This window comes from Culex quinquefasciatus, chromosome 2 (genome assembly GCF_015732765.1).
Source record: "Culex quinquefasciatus strain JHB chromosome 2, VPISU_Cqui_1.0_pri_paternal, whole genome shotgun sequence".
Lineage (NCBI taxonomy): Eukaryota > Metazoa > Arthropoda > Insecta > Diptera > Culicidae > Culex > Culex quinquefasciatus.
In genome coordinates this window covers 147,981,928-148,005,511 of record NC_051862.1, presented here as the reverse complement: position 1 = coordinate 148,005,511, position 23,584 = coordinate 147,981,928, and the positions used below count along the sequence as shown (strand labels likewise).

At 40.8% G+C, this 23,584-nt stretch overlaps 1 protein-coding gene across 2 annotated transcripts in view; it reads left to right on the top strand.

Annotated features, from left to right (window-relative positions):
* The window catches only part of LOC6041585 (epidermal growth factor receptor), a 189,883-nt gene that overhangs the window by 128,563 nt on the left and 37,736 nt on the right, over window positions 1-23,584 (top strand). Inside the window, exon 1 of one of the 2 annotated variants that reach the window (XM_038251388.1) lies at window positions 8,810-9,899. The exons of the other annotated variant lie outside the window; for it this stretch is intronic. Coding sequence (XP_038107316.1) covers window positions 9,686-9,899 — 214 coding nt within the window. The 5' untranslated portion in view covers window positions 8,810-9,685. Of the gene's footprint in view, window positions 1-8,809; window positions 9,900-23,584 lie in introns of those variants that run through there. 2 annotated transcript variants of the gene reach the window in all.

The following is a 23,584-nucleotide window of genomic DNA, read 5'->3' as shown; positions in this document are numbered from 1 at the left end:
GCGACGCGACTGCAAACAGGTGAAATTTGCGTTGTCCGAAAACCTTAAACGGTTCCAAAAATAAAACCATAAATATGAATGCTTCAGCGCTAGGCCACACAGCAAAAAAACGCGCTTTTATTTTGTCACCTTTCGGGTCGAAATATATCATAATTTCGTACGGCGTGCTGGCAACCCTGCTGGGCGCGACAGCACAACACATTTCGACGACGGCCACTAAAATATACGAAGCTCGTAAAAAATCAGCATCGCTAGCATAGAAGACATCTGCCGACGACGTAAAAAAAGCGGCCAATTCGAGAGACAAAATGCTGATTTTATGTCCGCAAAAGTCAACCTGTTTTCTGATTACTGGGACTTTCCGAGGCACCTGAGTCGGATGAAAAACTTTATCACACAGTTTCAAACGGTCGTATGAGCAAATGTTGGTAAAAAGTTGGTGTACGCCCTTTTCAAACTCCACGTTTGATTGATGCGTGGACAATCGACGACGATCAATCAAGCTGAGTCTTCATTAAGAGCCTTGCCTTCATGTATTTATCGTTCTAGAGTTCAGAACTCGATCTGGCTGGGATGATGCATCTCGATTCTGATGAACAGCTTGATTGTTTATTACCTGAGTCGCAGTTAGAAGTAAAAAGGCAGCCATTTAAGATCAAATCCATTTATTTACGATCGTTTCGTGGAATATCAATAACGGGCAATAATCGCACGACGCGCTTCTCACGGCTAAACTTCCAAGAACATCGGTGATATTAGGGGGAATACAGGGATTCCTGAGCTGTTATCGCGCAGAAGAATTCTTCGATTTCTAACCCTTAACGTACCTCAGCTACTGATAAGGATTTTTACGAGAAAAAAATGGAACTTCCTCGAAATTTCAAATGATTTTGTAGTTGTCGAAGGTACTTACTACTTTAGTTTAGCTCTTCATGTTATTTGCCAAATTTTAATTGTCTGACTCATGGGAAATATCTTTCAATATTTCAGAAATACAAAAGGTTTCAAGGGTTAAGTAACCGGGAATTAGTAGAAGGGCCTGAAATATTAGCATACAGCAAACTCGACCGGCAGCAGCTGCCGAGCTTAGAGTCGTTATCTAGATGGCGCGGAAAGTACGCGGCTGAGCTACCTCATGGAAGTTACTAAGTCCACATGGGAGGGGAGGGGCATTAAGGAGTAGTTGACACCACGTTTGCGAAATAATTTGCTTACGTTACACACACAAGAATTGGCGGTGTTGATTGCCGCCGCGTGTTTACGTTGGAATTATTTTTTCTAGGAAAAATAAATTGTACCAGTTGGGCAATGTCGGCTTTGTACGCTCAAAAATGATTATGTTTGCAAAAAAAAATATCAGCATTAAAAACGTGTGCATTAAAAAAACACTTCTTGAGATCGCGACAAAAAAAAAGTTGTCAACGTATGCAAAATTCTGCCATATGAATTTTCATAATTATTTTTTTTGCAAATGATTTTATTATTATTTTTATATTTAAAAATATTTTGATTTTTTATACTAAGACGATGTTCTATAAATTCAAAACAATTTGAATGTGGTTTCACAAAATCATCTCACTGGAAAAAAGTTGTATTGTAAGGAATGTTCTGCCCAGAAAAAAATATTCATCCCTACATAATTTCTGTCAAACATTTCCAAATTTATAAATCTTCCCCAAAATTTGATATTGTCAAAAGCAAGTGTTTTCTGCCCTTTTCAAAAAGTTACTTTTGGTTCTGAAAATTAAAAATATTTTTTGTCGATAACAGCAAAAAGTTTCACAAAAGTTTCTCTTATAAGATTGAAATCGAACCAATAGTTTTGGAGATTTCGCGAGCAGAAAAATGCGGGCTGATTAGATGACACTGAAAAAAAAAAACATTTTTTACAATGTTAAAGCTTCAAGCAAAGTCAAATATAGAAAATTGCTACTAATTTTCTGCGCTTTTAGATTTAGTATTATTAGATTTAAAATTGAACACTTTTCGAAAAAAAAATCGCCATAATATGCCTATGTGCGATGTCAAATGTGTATGTTGTGGACGGCAACACTGCGAGAGTGTACACCAGAAAGCCGAGTCTATTCGTGCACTCTGCGCGCCGCTGGGCTCTCCAGTTGCAGCATAGCTGTCACTGGTTGATGCCGTGACAGCGCATATATGTGATCTGTCATTTTAAAGTGTTGTTATGTTTTGCTGATTCTTTCGTTGTTCGTGAATAAATGTAGTCGTTCGTTTGTTAGTTCTAGTAAAGAACCTTGTTTTAATTTGTTTGTTTCCTGTCCGTGAACGTCTGGTTCTTGTGGTGTGAACCGCGTAAGACGGGTCGCGGCCGGATCCAACAGTGTAACGTCATTTTAGAGTGCAAATTAGATGTTCTATCTTAAAATATTTTAAGATTTTTTGTATAAAAATAATTTATATTTTGCCTTCCTCACTGAGGTAAGGCTATAATCCTGCTCTAAAATTGAACTTTTTATTTTAAGCTCGAAAACCCACCTTGATGTATACATATCGACTCAGAATCGAAAACTGAACAAATGTCTGTATGTATGTGTGTGTGTATGTGTGTGTGTATGTGTGTGTGTATGTGTGTGTGTATGTATGTGTATGTGTGTGTGTATGTGTGTGGGTATGTGTGTGTGTGTATGTGAGTGTGTATGTGACCAATAATGCCACTCAGTTTTCTCAGCTCGACTTGGTTCGACTTGGTTTAGGGTCCCATACGGTGCTATTGAATTGTTTAAAGTTTCGATAAGTAGTTCAAAAGTTATGTATAAAAATGTGTTTTCGCATATTTGCGGAAGATGAATAAATGGCAGTTAACTGAACCAAACATCATCATGTTATACATCGTTATTTAGGTAATTGAAAGACCTTTCCAACGAGTCCACAACATTGAAGATCTGGCAACCCTGTCTCGAGTTATAACCACTTAAGTGATATTTATGTACTTTTTTGTAGCCGGATCTCATTTAAATGTATGTAAACAATGTCCGGATCCATCATCCGACCCATCGTTGATTAGGTAATCGAAAGACCTTTCCAACGAGTCCACAACATTGAAGATCTGGCAACCCTGTCTCGAGTTCTGACCACTTAAGTGATATTTATGTACTTTTTTGAAGCCGGATCACACTTAAATGTATGTAAACGATGTCCGGATCCATCATCCGACCCATCGTTGGTTAGGTAATCGAGAGACCTTTCCAACGAGTCCACAACATTGAAGATCTGGCAACCCTGTCTCGAGTTCTGACCATTTAAGTGATATTTATGTACTTTTTTGAAGCCGGATCTCACTTAAATGTATGTAAACGATGTCCGGATCCATCATCCGACCCATCGTTGATAAGGTAATCGAAAGACCTTTCCAACGAGTCCACAACATTGAAGATCTGGCAACCCTGCCTCGAGTTCTGACCACTTATGAGCCCTTGAGTGATATGTGTGTTTTTTTGGATCAAATTTGTGTCCAAATCCATCATATTACATATCACTCATTGTTGGAAAAGAGTGAGGAAGGCACCAACCATATAGGTGGATTAAGTTAGTTTTTTCTATAAAAAATACGTTTTTTTTTGGAATTTCTGGCACGCACTCAGTGTGAGTTGGTGGAGAATGACCAAGGTGAACCTTAAAATTTTATGTATTGTAAAGCTTTAAATTGTTTTTTAAGGACTGATTGTTTTAGGTTTTTCCTGAACCAAAATCTGAGTGCATTTATTTTTGATATTTTTACTGTAATTGTCAATAGCTTGTTTGGGAATATGGAGAAAAATAGCTAAATACCAAAAAAGTCTTCCTTTTGACCAATGCTGTAATTTTAAAGTTTGGACAATTACACGTGCCAGCAATTTTAGCAAAACTAACAGCACCCCTCAAATGACCAGAAAGCCAGCGAAAAAAATCACATCGTTTTCCCTCCCTCACCGCCGTCACCCTCCCCCCTCGCAACATAATTCAATTCCAAGTAGAATAGTAAAAGTAATAACAATAATCACGCTTTTGCATGTTGGCTGTGTGGCTGCTTTCTGCAAACCTCCTTTTGCCAACATTTTGCCCACTTCTTGCTTGTTGCTCTTTTTTGCTTCTTCCCGTCCCGAATGCTGCTTGTTAGCACTATTTCTTAAAACCTCCAGCTCTTTCTCCCTCTACAACACAACACGGGCTCAGATCTTTTCCCCTCTTGCCTTGCCCTGGTTCACCTGTGTCCACCCCTCCAGCCATCCACAGGCCGTGATTCGAGATGGCATTCCAATCCGGACGAAAAAAGCTATACTCAACCAACGAGCTAGAGAAAGAGAGTCCACCTTCACCTGGCCTCTGAAACGGTACATGCCTTAGAGCTCGCATTTGATGCTGTCCAAAATCCTCGGCTAGAAGCATGGACGGGAGAGAGCGAAGCACACTCGAGAAGTGGTCAAGAGTCATGGCACTGAGGCGGTATCCCCAATCCAGCTTGCCGCAAGGGTTACACGGCGCGAGAGAGTTACCTTTTAGTCAACAAGATCACGACAACAACAACAACACAAAACGCTCGGATTTACCTGGTTGGGCTTGTTGTTTTCACCGACGTCCGCGACTACGGAGGGTTTTGGAACACTCTTACCTTCACCGCGAGGGCGACCCCGGAGTCATGCAAGATCGGAGATATCGGGAGAGACCCCTGCGGGACTGGGAGTTACGGGATGGAATCAGTGTTGTAGAAGTTGGAGATTTAGGGACAAGAACCTCAGGTTCGCAAGGGTCACTTCAGAGACCCCGCTTACAATAGATTCCCAATTTCTTGCGCTGCAACGAGAAACGATCTTACGACTTGTTTTTAAAGAGTGCTATCAAGAGAGAGAGAGAGAGCGCGCGCGTAGTGATCAGAAACCTCTCGAAAGACCCGCAATCCGCGCTCAACGCAGCATACCTATGGACCCCACGACGAGAGCGAGATGATCGAGGATCACTTTGCGACTACACTAGTGTTCGTGAGGTCGATCTTGGCCGGCCATCATGGCTCTCTCCAGGTTTGTTGTTTTTGTTTTTGCGTTCTTACCTTTTTCCAACAAACTGTTTTGAGGCGTTTTGTTGTTGTACTCATATCTTGCGCCAAATAACTCCACATTTTCCGCCACTGTGTTGGTGAAGTAGCATAAAAGTGGAGTTGGCACGCACACCACCACCAGTCGCGCTCAGCTAAGCCGCAAAAGTGTGCGACGGCTTGGCGGGCGAACGGACGTGGTGAAGAACCGCACGAGACCTCTTACCTTAACGTTGAGTGTGTCTTAGGGCTCGAGCTGGCTGGCTGGCCGGGTTGTGGTGAAGGCGCGCATAGCATAGACTTGCGAACTTGTACGGGGTTTCATGGGCTGGTTGTTGTTGTTGTTTCTTTGGAGGTCTCGAGATTTTTGCATAAGACTTTGCGTATAGGCCTTTCTGTATTGAGGTGGACAAAAGAAAGAGATTTTTGCGTGATGACTTTAATTTTATGAGATTTAATAACATTGAAACTATTTTTTTAAATTATTGCTCGTTATGCTTCGTATCAACTTATTTTCATATAGAAAACTATGATACTTTGATAGTATTTAAACAATCCGATTTAGCAATATTTTCACTAATACTTTTTACGTTTTTCTACCAAGATCGGTTAATTCCATAGCATTCCGTTAGTATTTAATTCGTATTTTCGTTTGCAAAAAAAAAATCTGTAATTTATCAATATCCCCGGGAACCTCAAAAGTTCAAAATATTCTTAATTTATTAAATTTCTGGAACAACATTTGAAAAGGGTGCATAAGCAATTTGACAGCCGCAACTTTTTTGCAAATTCCAAGGCAACGAGTAACTATTTAGCAAACCCCGAAGTGTTGAGAGGTAGCTAGTTGTGAAAAAGTGTCCTGAAGCTTGAGAATTAGCAAAATAGTTTCAAACTATTAAAATGCTTGTCTGCCCTTTTCTTTAGCTGCTCCAGAATAGGTTATTTTTGGAATGTTCAGCACTGATGATTAATTTAATCGTGTCATGTCGTCATATCAAAAATACCAGATTAAATTTGAAGATTTAAATAATAATTTATGTTTTGCCTTCATTTTTGTCAAATAAATATTTATTGAAAATCATTCTAAAACTAATTCAATTTAATTTTTAGTTTACAATACTTGGGATAACGAAGTTTCTGGTTTTATGTTTTTGCCTTCCTCACTGAGGTAAGGCTATAATCCTGCTCTAAAAATGAACTTTTTATTAAAAGCTCGAAGACCAGCCTTCATATATACATATCGACTCAGAATCGAAAACTGAACAAATGTCTGTGTGTGTGTGTGTATGTGTGTGTGTGTGTATGTATGTATGTGTTCAAAAATCTTGCCAAGTTTTCTCAGCACTGGCTGAACCGATTTTGATCGAACCAGTTGCATTCGACTTGGTTTAGGGTCCCATACATCGCTATTGAATTGTTTGAAGTTTCGATAAGTAGTTCAAAAGTTATGCATAAAAATGTGTTTTCACATATATCCGGATCTCAATTATATGCATGTAAACGATGTCCGGATCCATCACCCAACCCATCGTTGGTTAGGTAATCAAAAAACCTTTCCAACAAGTCCACAACATCGAAGATCTGGCAACCCTGTCTCGAGATATGGCCACTTAAGTGATATTGATGTACTTTTTTTAAGCCGGATCTCATTTAAATGTATGTAAACGATGTCCGGAACCATCATCCGACCCTTCGTTGGTTAGGTAATCGAGAGACCTTTCAAACGAGTCCACATAATTGAAAATCTGGCAACCCTGTCTCAAGTTATGACAACTTAAGTTATATCTGTGTACTTATTTTTCTGGACCTAAAAAAATAGCTGAAATATGTGTCCAAACCACTCATATTACCCATTGTTGGTAAAAAGTGAGGAAGGCTTCAACCACATAGGTGGATTAAGTTAGTTTTTATTTAATTTTTCGTATCTCTTCTTAATTATAAATCATTTAGCGCCCAAGTTCTATAATATATTTTTACCCTCAACTGCTCAAATATTTTTTTCGATGATTTTTTATTATTCAGGAGATCATCTTGAGCATGTTTTGTTCTACAGAATACTTTACTTCTCTTGTTTTATGTTTTTCTTGTTTCATTTTTAGTGACTTTATTTGCATTTATCTTGTTTACTGTACCACTTTCTATCATTACCTTTTGCCTTTTTATTTTTTCCATGATTTTAAGTCACTTTTTGAATTTCACATTTTTTACTGTAGAATAAAACCATTATCATTTAAATTATTTAAAAAGGCATAGAGGCATACTTTTGGACTAAAATATTCAAAAATTTTAAGAGTTCTTCTTTCCAATGCATTTAAAAGATCGAAAAATTGGTTAAAAATTGATTTTTGGTGAATTTTCAGATTGAAGCCCGCCTAGATGCGGGATTGGGTTGTAGAGGGTTAATCTTACTTTTATCTTCTAAAATTTAAATTTAAGTTTTATTGCATAACAATTTTAAATTGAACTAAACTCGAAAGCCTATTCGTATTGTTTTATGTAAATTTGAAAGTCTTTGAAAATATTTTTTATTGGCCTTCTTTACCAAAAATCTCCACTATATTTCAGAATGATAATAAATAATGTGACTTCCAGAGCATAAATAATAAGAAAAAAATGTGGAAGAGGGGTCAAAATAAAAAAATACTTGGAATGAATAATACAGTGTGCAATCTCTGAATCTCATTTGCAACGATATGCATTTTAATAAACAATGATTATTCTTCAATAGATCTTTTCAGCAGTCAAATTATGATTATTTATTTGATTTGGGAATTCATCCATGTGAATTACAACCATCGAAATCTTTTTTTGACATAAACAAAGAATCCACATTTTTATTGACAAATGAAGGCAAATTTGCATTGGTGGTCTGAAAAGCTAACCACCCGGAACTGGGATAAGCTGTATCATCACATCACAAGTCTGATACAATTTATACTTTTTCATAACTTTGCTGTTGGTCAGAAAAGTTTGATTGGAAGCACACAAAAACTCTGAGGAATTTGTTTGAAATTATTCTAAATTGCAAACCCAAATCAAGTTTTAACAAAATAATGACTTTAAGTCTAAAACTACTAATAATCATTTCTGGTTGGAGAAAAAAAACCATGCCATTCGCCGAACAGAATTTTTTAAAATTAAAAGCAAACAAAAGCTAGACCAGCAAAACCTCTCAAGATTGCATTCCTGCAATTCGAATGTAAGCAACATGTAGTTGAACTTAAAATAACTTCTTGCCCTCTCTCTACCCACAACCCGATCTGCAATCTGCGCCCCGATCCTTGCGTCCTCCCTTTCCGTAATGCACCAAAACCACACGCGAGAGTCAACTCCTTCAAGTCTCCTTTCCTCGCCCAGTAAGCCGTATGCTTAAGAATCCCAGCCACTCCAGAGAGCAAAGGTATTTTTCAGGCAACGTCGTCGTTTCCAGTGTGCGTATCTGGTTACACACTGCTGTTCACCTTACCCTGCTGCCCTCACCTGCCTTGATCTCCTCCACCTTCACTTTAATCCGCACTCTTGTCTTGGACGTCGAAGTGGTCGCCCTCACGCACACTACCTTCAAGTTGAGATCAACTTCACTCTCTCTTTTGTGGAGCTCTCTCACCTGTGCACAGCGCCAACACCAATACACCTTCAGCGCTCACCTGAGCTCGATCGCACGGTGATCCTCCGAGGCACCTCTTTCGTGGTATTGGTGTTGACAAGCGAGTTCGAGAGAGAGCAAAGTTGGGTTCGCGCAAACATTTAACACTGTTTAGCTTTTAGTACGAGTTACAATGCTAGAAGGTGCGCAGGCGCGTTCGTATTTTGCGCGGCCCGTCGAGTTTTCCGTACTGTGAGGAGGAGGAGGTTCCACTTTTCCGGGCTTTCCACCAACGATCGTGTGTTATTGTTATTGTTTGCGGGTTTGTTTTGTTGTTGTGTTCGCCAAACGGTTTTGGCGTGGTTGTGTTTTGGGTTGAATTGTTTCAAGCGATCGCGCGCGGAGCGGAGTTTCATGCATCGCTATCGAAACAGGAACCGTTAGGTTAGGTGATTCGGGGGCTCGTGGATCTTTGTGGTGGGGAGAAGAGCGCAAAATCCAAGTGCTTATGGGGTGCACTCATTAAAACAAATGACGAGCGGGGGATGATCGACGGGGGATCGTTTGCGGCAAAACGGTTGATTGGAGAACGTGTGTGGATTATCAGCAGCTCAACTCAACTAGTTCAAGCAGTACTGTAGCGGTTCGCTGGAGTCGTGCCCGCTGAAGCAAAAGTCGTAAAAATCAGAATCGGTCCTCGGTGACACGTTCGCCTTTGTGGACACACGAGGATCGTCGACTTCGCGCACTTGTGTGACCAATCGGTTGTTTATGTTAGCCTACGGCTAACCCAGTGTACGTGTGTGCGTTCTTGTATGTGTGAGCACAAGTGTTGAAACGCACCAAAATATGTAAATAATTCGTGATATTTGTTTCGAAAAAAAGTCAAAGTGCGAATTAAACGGAAAGGTTTATTGCCTCAACGTTTCGTTTCGTGTGATTGTGTCTGAATTCCAAGAAGTGTCCACTCGTAGAAGTCATGAGCAGTTGAGGCAATTCGGCTGCTGTTTCAAGAAGAGAAGAGTCGAAGAGATCAAGCAGAAAATAGGAGTAATGCGGACAGTATCATGAAGGGATACAACACGAGTATAGCGGTGACCCTGACGGTGGGCACCGGACTGATACTGCTGATGTTGCTGTCGCTGGCCGGGCCCGTTGACGGCCGGGAACGGCCCAGTGGGTACGAGGTGTACCGGAACCGGCAGCAGCGGCTCCAGATGGAGCGGGAGGCGCAGATGAAGCGGCTCGAGGAGAAAAACTCCGAGTTCGTGAAGGGGAAAAGTAAGTTGCAGTTTGTTAAGACAATAAATTTGGCTTGGAGAGCTTATGATTAAGTACATCTACAACTTTAACGGAAAAATGTATTTTGTTGATTTCAAGTCAATCCCAATACTAGTATGAGCTTGGAACACAAAATGTTGTTTCATCTAAAGTTGGTCAAATCTTGAAGTTGTTGAAGTTAGATAAAATTCGGCGAGATGAGTACTTTTACTTTTTTAAACGAACTCGGTACGGTATGATTCCATGGAAATTTTTATCAAATTCCATACATTTACGAATATTTTGCTTTGAAAAGAATACTTATTGAGCTCGGCTCAATTATCAGTTTAACAATATTAAATCTAGCCAAACATCTGGAAATGTCCAAAATACGAGTTGCTCTTCGTTTAAAAATTTCGAAATCATTTTTATTAAGGCTGGTACAATTTTTTTAAGGTTTTTGTCATTTCGAAAAAGTAGTTCATGCCACAAGTTGCGAAAAGAAGATTTTTTCAGCACGAGTCGTTCATTCCTCCAACGGGGATTACCGAGTTGAATAAATACGACGAGTGCTGAAAAAAAAGTTTTGAAGCGAGTTGCTTACAATTTTTCTTGCAATTCCGAAATATTAGGTTATGCAACAAGTTGCAAAAAGTGGATTTTTTCAGCACGAGTCGTACATTTATCCAACGAGGTTCACCGAGTTGGATAAATACGAAGAGTGCTGAAAAAATCAAGTTTTGCAACGAGTTCCATACAACATTTTTTGCAATTCCAAAAAACACACACTGAGTGAAATTTTAAGTCAAATTTTCATGTATTTTGTCAATAAATCGTTTAAATCAAAAAAATGTTGAAAAGTGTTATTTTTCGAAACAAGTGCTGAAAAGTTCAACTTTTCAGCACCCATTTGAGTGCTGAAAAGTAGAACTTTTCAGCATTTATTTTGAAAAGTGTTGCTATTCGATTCTGTTATTTTTGGTACAGAAAAGTAGGCTATTTCGTCGTTCAAGAATGACAGGAAAAGTATGTAGTTTCACGACGGAATTGCAAAAAAGATTTTTTTTTAGAACGGAATTTTACCTCAAAATGTGAGTTAAGTGAATTCACCGATCTAATAAAAAAATAAAAATTTTACTTTTCAATACAATTGATCAAAAGTCCAAAAATTGCAAAAAATGTTTTTTTTTTTTGCAGGGTTGCTTTTCCTTTGTTCAGTATTTTTGATCTGCAAAAATCTGAAATTGTGTCGAAAAATTTATTTTTGCAATCCCGTCGTTAAACTACATACTTTTCCTGTCATTCTTGAACGACGAAATAGCCTACTTTTCTGTACCAAAAATAACAGAATCGAATAGCAACACTTTTCAAAATTAATGCTGAAAAGTTCTACTTTTCAGCACTCAAATGGGTGCTGAAAAGTTGAACTTTTCAGCACTTGTTTCAAAAAGTAACACTTTTCAACATTTTTTTTTATTTACACGATTTATTGACAAAATACATGGAAATTTGACATAAAATTTCACTCAGTGTGTGTTTTTTGGAATTGCAAAAAATGTTGTATGGAACTCGTTGCAAAACTTGATTTTTTCAGCACTCTTCGTATTTATCTAACTCGGTGAACCTCGTTGGATAAATGTACGACTCGTGCTGAAAAAATCCTCTTTTTGCAACTTGTTGCATAAACTACTATTTGAAAATTCTTGTAACATCAAAAACGTTGCTTTTAAAGCAAAAGTTTAAAGTAATTTTCAATTGCATTTTTTGCATCTAAAAATGATTTTTGGAATTCTGTTTGACGTCTGATATTTCATATAAAAAAAATCATACCTTTCTCAAAAAATCATGTCGTTTATTTTTAATCATGCCTTATGAAAAAAAATGAAAATTAGAATAAAAATACGAATTTTGGGAATACAACTTTAGCTATAAAACTGGTGCAAACATATTTTATTTAAAGTTTTTGTTCTTCAGCTCTGATCAAAAACTTAAAGGAAGGGGGGGGGGGGGTGAAAAAAAAATAAATATCAATTTTCAAACCAATTTTTCTAAATTTTGAAGCAATCTTAATCACAAAATGCTTTAAACATTGTAACAGTTATGTTCTACCAAAAATTAGCAAAATATTAATTAAGTTATGATATTATTGTTCCTCAAGTATAATGAAGTTTGCTTAAGTTTTGAACCTCTTTATTTGATCAATTTACAAAAATAAACGATACATAATTTATTCTAGACAAATTTTGTTTTTTCAGTGCAATCCAATTTTTCTTTTTTGATTTTTGGGGAATTTGGGTTAAAAAAAAATTAGTCAAATAAAAATATGTTCTTTTCATAAAAGTTCTGATACAAACCTACAAATCCCAATAAAAAAAAGAAAATTGCGAAATTCTAGAGAATATTTCTAATTGGGATTTTATTTTCATCGAGTTCGCAAAGGCTCATTAAAACCACTTTTTAATCAAACATGGTTTATAACGAATACACTTTCGACAGAGCAAGAATACGTTTTATGAACCTCGTGGAACTTAGTTATAACATAGAGTTACCAGTTCTCCAAAGATATTAACTCCGGTTCGATTCGTTTGATTTTTTTTTTTTTCAAAATGCTGTTCAAATGACTTGGGATGAATCGTTTTTCCTCATTTCTGCAAATTTGACATGGCTCCAAAACACGTTTTTTCCCAAAAAAAACTTAGTACCTCATCGATATCAACCCCTCCCCAAAATTTAAGACCCCATAAAGCCCTCGCTTCCGCGTCTGTTTGCTCCCCGAAGCCCGTGTCCAGCTCACCGTACTAAGCCAGACTTGGACCATCAGCGGCAAACAACTGCACCTCGATCGAAAATGTGTGTACGCCGTAGATAAACGAAAAACTTGAACCAACAAAGATTTTCATATCACGACGACCCACCGTAAATCCCCGCGTCGAACCCCTTCACCAAACACAACGCGTTCGATACATTCCCCGGGGGTGAGATTTACCCAGTACTTACCTCATATCTGAGGGTAAACACCGAAGAAAACGAGCATATTTGAGGCTTTCTGTCGTGTTATCAGCAAACAACGTCGACCGCGTAGTTTCGTGCGTCTCTGGACGGAGCTCTAAGGTAAACAGAAGCAGCGAGACCTTTTGGACAAACTTGGGATTTCTCGAAACAGTCGATGTCAGTGTGATAGCGATCGATGGGAAAGCGATCGTAAAAGTTTATGATTCTATGGAGGTATTTATGTTGCTAATTTTGCTGGGCTCAACAATGCTGCGATTGATTGGACGGCGTCGATACGGATACCTTCGGCCGAGACACTATTGACGTCTCAGATAAGAATGATCCATCGCTTTGGGCTGCACAGCTTGAACAGCACAAAACGACGGTTCGATGTCAGTTGCACAATTAAACGCATTTACTGCCACTAAACGATAACGAACCAAGTTCGGGTAGAATTTGAGCGATTCCCATGGTCTGCTCGACATCCTTGCGTCGTTGACATTTCCAAATATATCTCTACCTTTCGATAAAAGCTCACCCAAGCAACATTCATAATCATCTCTCTAATGAGTTAATTCGCACTCCTCACAGCTTGATGGCTTCTCGTAAAACATCCTCGCAGACAACTTTTCATCCTCTTCACACAAAAAATCAACGCTCAAACGGTGCCGTTTTTACGGCTTATCTCCCCCTGAGTTGGTATCCACACGAACACCCGGCTCTTAAAAGGTTAATTCATTTGGCATTAATCATCGAACTCGCCTCTCAACTCTCTAGCAATCTTGAGGAGATCTCCGCGCGAGTCCGTCAAATTCCTGGCTGTATTTTAAGCTGGTTGACCGCTCTCATCACGAATACCGCACCACCACAACGCTAGTTGCTAGTACCCTGGCCATGAAGAGAGCTTGTTTGGTTTTGAACCGCAGCAAAACAAAAACTTTTAAGTCCTTTTGGACTTTACGCCAACGGCTCGCTTGGGTGAGGACGGTTAGGTTGGTTCAACGCGATTTTCGAATCTTTAGCACAGAGTGGTCAACAAACGCAAAATGATCTCGATTTGTTCACGAATTGCCGATCTACGCACACCCGGTCAACCGTTGAACCGGTCTACCGCCTTCGACGACTGTGTGGTATTCGCGCGATGACGACGCGACTTCGTCGAAACGGCACTTACGAGGTCGTCAACAAAACGAGCCAAAACCCGATCGCGCGCGTAAGCCACGTTCGTCCCGAGACCTCTAAGAGCGACTCCATGAGTCATGACTTCGGGGGGCTCTCAATCTCTGCAAACGATTGGCACGATACCAGCGTTCGACCTTTGGTCTGCGCGCTCAATGACCTCGGCGTACCCCGTAGAACCTCCTCTGCTCTATGCTATTAACCCGTCGAGAAATAAATTTCACAGTTCGTTCCGTCGGATGGCCCGCGGTCACCCCTTCGAGACGGCATCTAGATCCTAGCCCCCGTAATGAGGCCCCCCGCTCGTCGGCGTCCCAAAGTCCGCGGACAAAGCTCACAAAAGCAGCGCCCCGGCTCGAACACAAAAGCTCCATTGTTGATAACCGCTCAACTCCGCGCTCTTCGCCGAGTTCAGCGCACCATTATTTTGGGCAGCCTCCGGGAAGGAGGCAGATCCTGGCGAGCACGGCGAACATCGAAGATCACGTCTGCCCGATAGCTATTTTCGGGACCAGGCGCGCGGACCGGGCTTCACGAATACGTGCGAATCGTGTTTAATCATAAAGATTATGTTTTATTCCGGGGAGGTCGGGGAGCTGGAGTGAGTTCGAGGGGGGAGAACAAAAGCTCGCCAGCGAAGGCAGAGATGCCAGATAAATTATAGGGGACCGTGCAGAACCCGCGGTTGGTGCCGTGCTGGAGATTGGCTCATCCCCCGGACTCGACGCGATGGTCTGTAATTCTCGTTGCTCGCAGGGCGAACTCGGCTGCTTCTGCTCCGCTTTTCTCTTTTCCGAGATTAATGATACAAATTGGACGCGAAAAGTTCTCAGAGCCACAGCAGAAAAAAAACGACGCCTCATTGTGTTGGGACCCCTCGGGGATCGGGGGGTCACTTTTTGTTGTGCTCCTTGCTCTACTAAGGCAAGTCTTGGCGAGAAAAAAAATCGCAATATGGGAGATGGCTCCGAGGATGGTTCTCAAACGTGGTGAAATTGATCCCTGTGCGTTTTTGTTGAGGTTTTTAGGGGGGTTGTAGAATTTTATGGAAAGTGCGCCGTTGTAAAATGCTAAAATCAAATTATGCTAATGGTCCTGGACTCGGCGAATCAACACAATTTTGAATGCTAATGTGGATCGTAATCGTAAATAGCCGGTGCCGCCAGGCGGCGCAGTGTTCAGTGTGTTTTCGGGAATTTTGTGACCTAATATTAGGGTGCAATTTCCAGAGCGAGCGAGTTCCGTTACGGGTGAGCGATCAGTTGGTTAATATCTGTTTACAGCATGGAATTAGGCTAAACTGCCTTGAAAACAGCCTCGAGCTTATAAATAAGCTACACGATTCAGCTAGATTTTGATCTTTCAATTATTGACATGTTGCATGACTTTTTTCCGTGACTTCTAGATTTTGTCCACCACGGTTGTACTACGGAACCGATTACGGGGATTCCCGGAGCAATCTGGAGGTGTCATTATAAGCTGTAAATGCACAGGAAGATTAATTTTTGACAAAATTTTAGTTTATTACACTAAAACTTAATACTGTTGAAGGAAAATATTGAGTAACCATAAACCATGATAAATCCGGAACAATCCGGAATCCAGGTCCAACTCAAAGGTCATTCAAAATTAGACTAAAAACTGAACCTGCCCTGAAAGTTTCATCAAAATTGGTGAAAACCAACAGAAGATATTTTTTTTTCCTTTTTAAAATATTGTTTTTAAGGGGACATGGTCTCCTGGGTGTTAAGGGGAATCGGGACACTTAGCAATTTTTCATTTTGTTGTTTAAGATGGGTGTATGTTAAAACAATATAAGTGCTATCCATTGGTTGAAAACTGAATATAGTTCAATATTTTACGGTAAAGTTGTACTTCTGATCAATACCACTATTTAGAACGCTATTTGGGATATCCTGTAGATTATTGGGAATGTTTTCATTAGAAAATACCAACCATATTAAAAAAATATCTTTAATTAATTTGAATCTTCAAAGTCGATCTTGTACGCAGATGCAGGTCAATTCAAGTTCCAAGGGCTTCAAAATGAAGCCTGCAACTGCCCTAAACAAACCTATTGCTCCACAGTCAAACCGGTATTGATCGAGTTCAAATTGATAGCTCGGCAACTTACACGACTGCTCCAGAAAGCTTACACATTCGCTACACGCACCAATCTATCATTTCTTATCAGTTCCGATGCAGTTCACCTTTGTTTACTCACAGTTTCGGAAACCCACCTATTCGTGCGGTACGTACTGCAGTAACTTGATTACGGATAATGATAGTTTACGGTACGGTCCGCGATATCTAGGGCAAACAATCAACAAACTCTCCCCGTCTTCAGTTTCGAAGATCGTAGACATTCCAAACCACACATGAAGCCAATTTCAAGCGGCGATCCCGGTACCAATTTCAAATCTCGACAGTCCCATCGCCAATCCCGCAGGGCTAATTGCACCCGCCAGAAGGGAGGACCGTCGTTGAAATTCCTTCAACTGTCAGCACACATGTGTGCTCGTGTCGACTCGGATATCAGTCAATCTCGATAGCTTCATCGTCAACCTACGCGCGGCCTCAGTCGCGATTACGATAATTGCATCTCGATCTGAAACGCTTCGCGGTACAAATCGCATGCGCAAATGGCTCTAATTATCCGCCCCAACAGGGCGGTGGCGGCAGCTGTGAGGCCATTTTCCGCGGTGGCGCCTTATCTTCGATCTCTCAGGGGAGTTGTCGATCGGCGCGGAGTCGTCGTCAGTGTGCTCTATGTGCAACTGGAAAATTACTACCTTCAACGAATTCATCGGCAACAAGCGCTCGCTACAGTTCTTGAGATTTATGGCACTCGGTTACTGCCCGGTTGTCCCTTCGGAGACCTTAACGATCCCGCTCTGGACTCGAAGCCGTTCGCCGTCCAAGAGTCAGCAATTAGAGGGGAACCAGCATTCGTATCACATTCACACTTTTTATTACGCACGAAACGTTTTTCTTAGGCGTTGATGATGAGCCTGCATTTCTTCGGTGTATAATTTTCAAAACATACATCGCTTCTTCTTCCCTTCCACCTCTAAAAGGTCTCCCGAGAATCGGAGTCAAAAGTCTCCTCGTGTATAGGCCGCATAAAAGGCTACATTTATCTTCTCCATTCTACGTCTTCTCACTGTGCCCGAGATTCGGATAGATCCCGAAGAAGACCAAGACGAAACATATCAAAGAGGCTCACAGGTCTTCGAAGCTGGAAAAGACTATACCCAAGAGAGTGGTTTAGGAGCCTTCCATCAGCTTACCTGAGCCGTACCTGTACCCGCCACACAACTACAGCTCAACCTGCCCGCCGTAACCCAGCTCAAAACACGTTTCCCCGCCTCTGTGTATTGGTGCAGACTCGAACTTCAAAACAAAAACACTCCACAGACTCAAGTCGTCGCGCTTGTATGGGTTCCTCTTTGCTGTGTTCGTAGACTGCTGCTGGCTGGCTGGGAGATTCCGTGGGCACCACAAAGAAGTGAGGCTGCAAGACCCAGAAAAGAAGCGCGCGACGACTATGATGATGCTGCACAAAAAAAAAAGCTTCTGCCCGAACTAGATGAACAGATCATCAGAAATGATTTTAATATTTCGAACATTATATTTATGTTTTAAAAGCATTTACACGCCAGATAGAGAGCGCGGGCAGTACCTCCTGCGGGGTCCACGGACCCCACGCCGTACCGCTCTTCCACCCTAGACGGGGGGAAGTCCAAGTCTTTGGTCAAGATTCAAATTTTCTAATCGAAAACCGTGGACGATGAGCTGGCACGTTTGAAACCCGCTGATGGAGTGAGTCGTTGGCGAAGATTTGGTGGCTTGATTCGTTGAGATGTTCAAATTTCTTCGGGTGAAGCCCTAGAGGGGTTGAGCAGCAATGACCCCGCGATATTGACCAATGCCGGAATGTGCTTGCTCTAGAGCTTAAACCTGTTCTGGAGATGTCTTAGTTGAGATGTTTGAACGTTTTGGCAATACTCTGGGTCTAAAATTTAGCTTTAAAAGGCAAATTTCATACATTGTTGTCAAAAAAGCCGATTTGATTTAGGTTTCTCATGACCCCGAATCCTCAACAAGCTCTGTTCCAACTTGTCAAATCTTGACGTGAGTAACGTAAGTCCAATCCTTTTCTGGTACAGATATTTTTCTTCAAAACTAGATCGGTTTTAGAATCCAAACACAAAACAATAACAAACTTCTGACAGCAGAATCATGCTGGTAGCGTAAGGTGGTGAGTGACTGTATTCACCACCTTGCCCATATTGAGGCCGATACACTGTAACTGAAGATTGCACTTGGCTGGATTCGTTTTCGCACTTTTTCAATTTTTTCAGTTCGACTAAGGTTATAGAAAGAAGTGTAATCGTAGATGAATTGAAAAATCAGTACGGTGTGGTACGAAAACGAATTCAGCCGAGTGAGATTTTCAGTTACAGGGCTGATTTTTTGCTTGATTTCGCTAGAACTAAACAACAACAAACCTCTGACAGCTCGAATCGCGTCGGTGATGTAAGGTGGTGAGTTTCGCTACTCACCACTGTAGCCAAAATGAACGATAAAGGGTCTTTTGTTCGGGCAAAGTAGTTGAATTCGCAAGGTATGCTGGATATCTTTGAATAAATACATTTTTTTTAAATAAGGCAGAACTGATTTTAAAACATCTTCCAGTGAGGTGTCCGATGCTTCGATAATAACTCATCCAAAAGCCCCAAATAAACCAACTCCGTTCTCAGCAAATCACCCGAAATTTGATCCTTGCATCACGCCAGCGAGGTCCCCCTCGGGAAACCCTCGAACCTGCTCCACCAATCGCCCGGCAGCCCATTAGTACCACAAGATTTACTGCCCAGCACCCAGCAATCTCGTCGACTTCATCGTCGTGATACTTGAGATGGTGGTCTATTCCGCTCTTCCCCGAATGCCTCGCGGGCACACACTGACTTGTGCTGGTGTCTTATGGCACCTCTCTCTCCCGTGTTTTCCTTGACCACGCAACACGAATCCAGAAGTGACGACGACCGCAAAGTTGGCTGGAGCGCCCAGAGAACCGAAAATAATGAGCAGCCCAATTTATTCCGGGCAGCGAGTGCCCCTAATTATCACTCATGCAAATTATGTACGGTGGTGTGTGGACTTGACTCTGTTTGACGACACGGCGCGACTTGAACTCGTGCCATTTTTAATCAAATTCAGTCGCAGTGGCGAGCACTCGCGCGTAATTGTCATCGACAGTCGGCGCCAGGAACGGGTTTGCTGGACGTCGTCGTACGTGGTCCTTATCTCGCCGTATGTGCCCAGCTGTTGAAACAGCTCAGCAGCGTTCATCTTCAACCTTGCCGTGCTCGTCCGCGCAAGTCGATAGAAGAAGGAGGGAAAATATGTAATTGTTATTTACTTGCTCGTTTGAAAAGCAATTACCGTTCATGAAAAGAGCGGAGCTATTTTTCCAATCGTCATCCCGCCAATTGCGCGCACCCTGACTTGACCAGGGAGCAATTGGTATTGACGGTGGTAGTTAGCCTGGGTCCGTTGATTGCTGACGATTAAATTTTAGAACTCCTCGAACCTATTCAGCGCCGATCACCTCGACGTCCATCAGTAAATCACGTTTTTATCTCTTCCAAAGTGCTTGGGTTGTGGAGGCAGGGAAAATTTGACAGCTTTCAATCAGTCAGTTTGCGGGTGTGACCTCGCGACCAAGGTGAGCGAGCGCAAGGAATTTAGAGTTCGTGACTGGACTCTCGACTCTCTCTCAGCTCAACTCGCCTCGCCTGTATGCAATTAAGACCCGCAAAAGGTTTCACACAAACCCGCGATACCTTTTTTGAAGAGATGTGGAAGAAGATTCGCGGCATCTAGTTTTACACGGACTGTGCACTAGTTGGGCCAACGGTTTTCGACGAAGGATGGCGCTCTGGAATCACGATCTAGCGCAGTGGGAAGTCATGCTCGATCTCTCGCTGCCGCGACTAGGAATGTGTAAATTTTGGGATCACAAAGCACAGTGGGAGGGGTTTCTGGTGGTCAAACTGGATTGGAATTGTTTTATCTGTATCTTGGATCTCAAAAGCGTCTGATCTCCACAGTAAAACTACGGACTTTATCTTAGAGTCGATTTTGACTTCTTAAGATCTGCCGACTTCGGCATTTAACCTATTATATGCGAATACAAATTTTTAATTACCGGATATTTTCAGTCTTTATTCTTATTCTCTCTGTATAATGTCAGGCTTCACTATCCGGATATTTGAAATCGAATCATCATCCATATAGAATCCAGTTTTACTATCCAGACTGTATCTGATATTCTATCCGGACTCAGATTCCATTCACTATCCGGATAGTATCAGGATCCACTATCCGTATAGTAAAATCCGGATTCACTATCCGGATTGTGTCTAGATTTTCAATGTGGGTAGTACCCGTATTCAAATTTTTAATAATATTCAAGAAATCTGTACCTGGATAATGTCAGGATTCATTATCCGGATAGTATCCGGATTCACTATCTGGGTAGTATTTGGAATCACAATTCGAATATTGTTGGGAATCTCAATTTGGATTGTATCAGGATTCACTATCTGGCAAATGCCCGGATTCACTATCCGGATAGTGTTCGGAATCATCATCATTCATTATCCGGACGGTACCGACTTTCTATCTGGGTAGTATCCGGAATCAAATTCCTGATAATTTAGAAATTCACTATCCGGATAGTATTCAGACTCAATATCTGGATGATATCAGAATATAATATCATAATATAAAGATAAAATCTGTATAGTAACCAGATGAAATTTTTTAGTAGTATCCAGATTCTCAATCTTATTAATAACTATTGGGAATAACTCCAAGCAGCCGATCCCTTTCTTACTCAACATGAACTGTCACTAGAGCAAGTGGGATAAACTGTTTGTTTACATCTACAGATTCGCCCTATGTTTATACGGAACTATTGGATAGTGTCAAGATTCACTATCTGGATAATGTCCGAATTCACTATCTGATTAGTTTTGGGAATCATTATCTATATTGAATCTAGATGCACTACCCGGATAGTGTCCGGATTCATAATGTCTGTAGTATTCAGATTCAAATTCATGATAATATTGAGATTCAATATTTGGATAGTGTCTGAATTCACTTTCTGGATATTATCCAGATTTATTATCCGTATGTTTCCGGACATTTTTTTTAAATGGTTTGTAACAAATCGAATTAAAGTGGGAATAGCTCTTCAGATCGTTTCAGGATTCACAATCTGGATAATATTTGGATTCACTATCCAGATTGTATTTGGAATCATTACCTATAGAATCCTTATTCATTAGCTAGCTAATTTCCGGATTCAAATTCCTGGTAATATCAGAATTCACTATCTGGATAGTGTTCAGATTTAATATCTGAATAACTTTCACTCTCTGGATAGTATCCGGATTCTTTATCCGTAATTATCCGGATTAAATTTTTGGGTGGTTTCCAATTTCACAATGCGAATAATATTGGTCGTTACTATTCGCATAATATCAGGATTTACCAGCTGGATAATGGCCGGATTCACTATCCGGATAATATTCGGAATCATAATCTATATAAAGTCCGGATTCACTTTCTGGATAGTGTCAGACTTCACAATCTGGGAGTATTTGAATTCAAATTTCTCGTAATATTGAGATTCGATATCTGAATATCTGGATACTTTCAGGATTCACTTTCTGGATAGTATCTGGATTCATTATCCGGAAATATTTGGACTTAATTTTTTGGGTGGTATGCAATTTCACAATTCGAATAAAAATGGATTCTCTTTTTGGATAGTATCAGGATTCAATATCTGGATACTGACCGGATTCACAATCCGGATCTGGGTATTCGGATTCAAATTCCTGATAATATCGAGATTCACTATGTGGATAGTGTTAATATTCAATATTAGGATTCACTTTTAGATTCACAATCTGGAGAATAGGCGGATTTTTTATCCGGATAGTATTCGGAATCATTATCCATATAGAGTCCGGATTCACTACTTGGAAAGAATTTGGATTCAATTTCTTAGGCGTCATCCATAAGGTATGTAACGCAAAAATCGGCCAAAATTGAAAAAATGATAGTGTCCAAATTCTACATCAGAATAGTTTCCAATATTTCACACATATTCAATTTTTTACTGGGATTTCAGATCCAATACCACATTTGAACTTCAAATGCTCATTTTTGTCCAACTCCTGAACTCTATTCCCGCTGTGCCATCTCGGCACGATTCGCGACTGTTATCACGTCCCCAACCCGAGCGCGACTCCAACCACTTTTCACCAGAAAATGTCGTGACTACCGATTTATGCCGAACGTCACGTTTCCCGCTGGTACCCGGACTCTAACTAGAGTCGGTCCCAAGAAACTCTGATTTCTACGTGCCACCGCTTGGGAATTTTAATCCTTCCTTCGAAAAGGACACCAAATTCTTCGGCCACAAAAAAAAAAACACCAAAAACTGCCCTCATTAACAGGGATCGACAGCCGAATCGGCAAACCATAAAAGGGGGTTTTGGCTCGATTAGAAACAAAAGTGCCTGCATGTCGTCGCCGGCGACGACGACCACGTCCCGAAATCGGTAGTATTCCAGCAATTCCACTTTGCCTTTTCGATGGTTCCTTCTCTCGTTTTTTTTCTGGACGTGTAACCAAATAACTTTTCAAGCCGATTACAATCATTCGGGCGCGGACAAGTGGACAATAATGCGCTTTTTGTGGACCTCTTTTCCAAAGTGCACTGAACGAGAGAGAGAGAAAGGGGAAGAAAAGCGATATTAATTGGAAAAAGATACCGATCGGAAATGTGTGTGCGAAGAGGGAGAATGCGAGAAGAACGAAACAGACCTTCCAACGAAGATCGGGGGCTTTCGGGAAGGGATCGTTGAGTTTGAAACCGAAAAAGAGAAATGCAGCCGAAAAATATTTTCACATTCGAAGTGGAGACGACGCATCAATAAATAGCGGCCTTAATTTGGAGCTGCGCTGAAGGGTCGAGACGCTGGGAAGATGTCCCATGTGGGAGACTTCAGCTTCTTTAGAGGGACTGAGATTCTTCAAGATGTTCAAGGTCTACGTTTTAGGTAGTTTGCTGACCCGATTCGATCTACCACTTTTGAAGAGGTTCGAATAGTCCGTATCAGTTATCAGGTTTGATATTTGCTCAATATTCCATTATTAAGCTGATACCGGGCTAGATTCGTACTATACTAGAAAGAATATCATAGATTCTAGTATCGAAGGTGATTAACTTCCGCTCTTCAAATCCCACAACTGAGCATTTTTAAAGTTGGCGTCAGTAAACGCATTAGTTTTGTCAAGGTATGATAGAATTGGGCTTCATGAGCACACTCCTATCGACAGAATTGAATTTGTGTGAATTTCCAACGAAAAAATAAAATTGAAAATTTTGGGTGTAAATGGTATGGAATAATACTAAGCAACCATGCGCACCCACGTTTATCCATGAGGAT